Raw genomic sequence first — 5,000 nt, 5'->3', positions numbered from 1 at the left:
TAATTGAATTACCTGGTGGTTGTTTATGTTGTACAGTACGTAGCGAGTTAATGTTAGCCTTGCAGCAGCTGCTGCAGCAGCTGCAGCAGCAGCAGCAGCAGCAGCAAATAGATGGTATATTTATAGAGACAAATGGTGCAGCAGACCCCCAACCTATATGTGAATCTCTATGGGCAGATGACGAATTAGAGGGAAATATTTTATTAGATGGTGTTGTATGTCTTATAGATGCAACAAGACCTCATGCTGCTCTTGCTGCACCTCCTGCTGCTGCTGCTGCTGATGATGGTGATACAGCAGCAACAGCAGCAGCAAGAGGAGGAGAAGGAGGTGCGAAGGAGGGATATTCGTTAGAAACGCATGCAGGTTTGGGGCTTGTTGCACTGAAGCAAATTGCATGCGCGGATTGTTTGCTGCTAACTAAGACAGATCTATGTAGGGAGCAGCAGCAGCAGCAGCAGCTGCAGCAGCTGCAGCAGCGGCTAGCTTGTCTTAATCCTGGTGCTACTATACATCTATGTACGGATGGTGATGTACCTCTTGCTGCAGTAGTAGGTCTTAAGGCCTATGGCAGCAGCAACAGCAGCAGCAGCAACGGCAGCAGCAGCAGCAGCAGGGGCTGCGGCAGCAGCTGGCTGCGGCGCGCTTTATCACCAGAGGCTGAAGCAGCAACAGCAGCTGCTGAAGCCCTCTATCAACAGCAGCAGCTGCAGCAGCAGCAGCAGCATCAGCAGCAGCAGCACGAATGTGCAGCAAAAGGCTCCTGCTGCAGCAAAAGCTTAGGGGGTCTTAATAGCTTAATGGTATTTATTTCCTTAGGGGGTAAAAACAAAGAAAGTCGTAAATTATTCTCCCTGCAGCAACTAGAGAGAACAATAGGAGAGCTGCTGTGGGGTGACACAGAAGCAGCAGCAACAGCAGCAGCAGATGCAGCAGCAACAGCAGCAGCAGATGCAGCAAAGGAGACAAGCGCTATATTTAGATGCAAAGGACTCTTCTATGCATGGCTAGATGATGAGGAAGGAGACACAACAAATACAAGTAAGAGCAGCAGCAGCAGCAGCAACAGCAACAGCAGCAGCAACAGCAACAGCAACAGCAGCAGCAACAGCAACAGCAGCAGCAGCAACAGCAGCAGCAGCAGCAGCAGCAGCAGCAAAATATTTTGTGCATGCATTTGTGCTGCAGGTGACTGGGGTGTCTACGAGCTACAAGGTGTAGGCAAGACATTTGAATTACGAAGGGTAGAGGGCCCTTGTGCTGCTGCTGCTGCTGCTGCTGCTGCATTTGCTGCTGATGGTAGCGGTGCAGCAGAAGCAAGATTTTTATTTGTAGGTTTATATTTAAATAAAAAATTAATTGAAGAAAAAATTAATTCTTGTCTTGTAAGAAAAGAGGATAAAAATAATTAATCTTCTTCTTCCTGCTGCTGCTGCTGCTGCTGCTGCAGTAACAGCAACAGCAACAGCAACAGTAGTAGTAGTAGTAGTAGTAGTAGTAGTAGTAGTAGTAACACAAGCAGCAGCAGCAGGTCTAGCAGCAGCAGCAGCAGGTCTAGTAGCAGCAGCAGCAGGTGCTGCTGCTGCTGCTGCCCCAATTTATATTTGATTTTTTATCTATTTATTTAAAGCCATTGAGGTGTACGTACACCCCGGGGCCCCACAGATCCGCCGGCCCTTAATTAGGCCTTTCTTTCTTCTTTTTTAGATATAAACCCTAATTTATTTAGTTCAACTATTTAAGCCCTAAACCCTAAACCCTAATGAAGGTTCTTCATAAGTATGGGCTGCAGTTGTGCTGCTTGCCTTCTTGCCAAAAATAAACGGAATATTGAGACTAGGGTTTAGGGTTTAGGGTTTAGGGTTTGGGAAGGGTTTAGCGTTTAGATGCTAGGGTTTAAGCCAGCAGAGGCTATATATAGATTTGTATTAGAGACAACCTTGTCGTTTTTTCTCTCCTTTTTTCTTTCCCTCTCCCTTTTTAGGGATTAGGGTTTAGGGTTTAGGGTTTAGGGTTTTTGCCTATGCCCTCATAAGTTAAGAAGGGTTTAGGGGATAGGGGGAAGAAAAAAACAATAAAATAGTTTTCCTTTTTAGGGTTTGTCTTTCTTGCTGCTAACAACGGCAACAGGCTATAAACACTTGTGGGGCTGCCAAGGGGGTGTGTGTGGGCGTTAAACCCTTGAATACCTCTGCAAGGGTTTAGGGCTTAGGGTTTAGGGTTTAGGATTTAGCTTCCCCAGTAGTGTTATAGAGGCGTAAAGACATTATCTTAGCTGCTGCAGCAGGAATTGCAATTCTCCGTTAACTCCTTGGGCATCATTATCTAATTTATTGTTTATATTATATAATAATAATTAAACGAATAAATTAATAATTATTATATAGCCTTCCTCTAAGAAGACGCAGCAAAGAGGCAGCAGCAGTGGCACAAAGAAAACAACCCGCAGTAGCCACCACCAACCCCGCAAGCTGTAACACCCTCACAACGACCAGCAGCAGCGGCAGCTGCTGCTGCAGCAGGAGGGGTGCGATTAAATCGATTAAATTTTGTTATTTTGTGTTATTTATTCACAAAATAGACGTAAGAAGTATTTATTTTGCACCAATATACACAAGGAGAGAGGGAACTTGCTGCAGTGCAGGTTCGCCGATGCTCGCTGCCGTACAATAAATACTGTGCCGATCTTTGAGTTTTTCGCGTCTTATTTCTTGATTCGAAGACTTTATAATATATACATTTCTTTTATCTTTCGATTTATCCATTAGAACAAGCCCGAAAAGGCTTAATTACCAGCAGATCGCCCCCCTGGTTCTGCGGTGTCTGTACAGCAACGCTCGACACGCACGCGCGCGTGTTTAACTTCTTGCTATAAAGGTCAATTATATCATTTATTTTATTCTGCAATGACGTTCTCGTGGGCAGAGGCACAAGAAGTGCTGGAGGCGGCTTCAGATCCTCAGAAGTTGGCGCAGATTGCGGAGAAACTCTCAACAGAAGAAGAAAAAGAATACTCAAGAAGTCTTATAGCAAAAGAAAAAGATGAACTTCTTCTTAAGCCCAATCCTCGTAGATGGGTATGCGTATAAATATATAAACACCTTTTCTTCCCTGTCTTTATCCTTATTCTTCTTGTTATAGGCTCTATACACACAGACTCACGCCCCTATAATGCATGCATGTCATGTCATTAATAATTGCAGGAGTGTAGGGTTTAGGGTTTAGGGTTTATAGTTTTAGGGTTTAGGGTTAATGAATGAATATAAATGGATGAATGAATGAATGAATAAGCATGCATGTTATTAATATTTATACAAATTACTTACTTATATTGACATATTTATTATATATTACATCTATATTTATTTATTTATTTATTTATTTATTTATTTATTTATTTATTTATTTATTTATATTTATAGGTCTTATTACCTATCCAGCACTCTCGTGTATGGGAGATGTATAAGAAAGCGGAGGCATCATTTTGGACCGCCGAAGAAATTGATATGCAGGCCGATCTAAATGATTGGGGAAAATTAGATGATAAAGAAAAACATTTTATTATGCATGTTCTTGCATTCTTTGCTGCTAGGTAAGTATATTTATTTATTTATTTATTTATTTATTTATATTTAATTGTTATTTATTTAGAAAAAAATTCGTAAAAAAAAAAAACAAATAATTGTATTATGACCAAGTCATGCATGCGTCTGTGTCGTTATTATGGATCTTTTTGTTTATTTTTCTTCTTTCTTCTTTAATTAAATAATATACAATAAATAGAGTAAAATAAATAGGAATAAATTAATTTATTAATTAATTTTATTTATTTATTTATTTATTTACTTCTTTTTTTTCCTTTATAGTGACGGTATAGTAATGGAGAATTTAGCGGAGAGATTTATGTCAGAAGTTCAAATCCCCGAGGCGAGAAGTTTCTATGCATTTCAAATTGCCGTCGAAAATATTCACTCCGAGACTTACAGGTTAGGGTTTAGGGTTTAGGGTTTAGGGTTTAGGGTTTAGGGTTTAGGGTTTATAGGAATATTTATATATTTATATATTTTATATTGTATATATATAATACAAATATATAAACTTTATTATTTTGAATAATGCAAGAATTATGCACGTGTACATAATAATAGAGAGAAGGTTCTTTTTTTGTATTCTCTTTCTTGTTTTTTTTTTTCTCTTGTTTTTTTGCAGTCTTTTAATAGATAATTATATCCGGAGCGACGTAGAGAAAGACCGCCTCTTTAATGCTATTCATAATATCCCTGCTGTTGCTGTTAAGGCAGCATGGGCAGCAAAATGGATAAACAAAACAAAATCTTTTGCTGAGCGTCTTGTTGCTTTCTGCTGTGTAGAGGGAATTCTTTTCTCCGGTTCCTTCTGTGCCATATTTTGGCTTAAAAAGAGAGGTCTTATGCCCGGTAAGCAAGCAGCAAGAAAAAAAGACGAAAGATGAGCTGCCTATACACCCGAAATATTCAGGTGTATAGGCAGCTCATTTTGCAAGAATTCAACATTTCCAATTTTCTTTGACGAATAATGATTTTTTTATTTTTTTTTTATATTTATTTATTTTATTTTATTTCTTTTTTTTCTATCTTTGCAGGTTTAACATTTTCTAATGAAATGATTAGTCGTGATGAAGGATTGCATGCAGATTTTGGCTGCCTTTTATACTCCATGCTAGAAAATCGTCTAAAGACGGAAGTTTTGAATAAAATTGTTAGGGAGGCAGTAGAGGTAGAAAAGGCATTTATTTGTGATGCTCTTCCTTGTGATTTAATAGGAATGAATAGCAGTAAGTATAATATATAAATAAAATAAGTAAATTAAATAAATAAAATAAATAAAATAAATAAATAAAAGAATTCCTTTTTTTTTTATGCATATTTGTTCCCTTCCTTTTTCTTTCTTTTCCCTTTCTATATAATAAAATATATAGTATATATAATATATATATATATATATATATATATATATATATA

The 5,000-nt window shown here is 38.3% G+C and overlaps 2 protein-coding genes across 2 annotated transcripts in view; both read left to right on the top strand.

Moving 5' to 3' along the window:
• Positions 1-1,335, top strand: part of EMWEY_00039440 (cobW/P47K family domain-containing protein, putative) — a gene marked incomplete at both ends in the record, with an annotated part of 1,555 nt that extends 220 nt beyond the window's left edge. Inside the window, 2 exons of the mRNA XM_013482467.1 lie at positions 1-1,041; positions 1,304-1,335. The exon at positions 1-1,041 is cut by the window's left edge and continues 220 nt beyond it. Coding sequence (XP_013337921.1) covers positions 1-1,041; positions 1,304-1,335 — 1,073 coding nt within the window. The remainder of the gene's footprint in view (positions 1,042-1,303) is intronic.
• A 1,571-nt stretch (positions 1,336-2,906) lies between these two features.
• On the top strand, positions 2,907-4,813 carry EMWEY_00039430 (ribonucleotide-diphosphate reductase, small subunit, putative; the record flags this gene model as incomplete). The annotated part of the gene is made up of 5 exons (XM_013482466.1): positions 2,907-3,077; positions 3,423-3,592; positions 3,867-3,986; positions 4,210-4,436; positions 4,622-4,813. Coding segments are annotated over 5 exons (880 nt in total), but the record flags the coding sequence as incomplete, so codon positions are not given.
• Positions 4,814-5,000: the final 187 nt, after the last annotated feature.

The sequence above is a fragment of the Eimeria maxima genome, genomic scaffold, assembly GCF_000499605.1.
Source record: "Eimeria maxima Weybridge genomic scaffold, Emw_scaff631, whole genome shotgun sequence".
In the NCBI taxonomy this organism is placed as follows: Eukaryota; Apicomplexa; class Conoidasida; order Eucoccidiorida; family Eimeriidae; genus Eimeria; species Eimeria maxima.
Note: the sequence above shows the minus strand (reverse complement) of the source record. Positions and strands in the feature narration are given on the sequence as shown.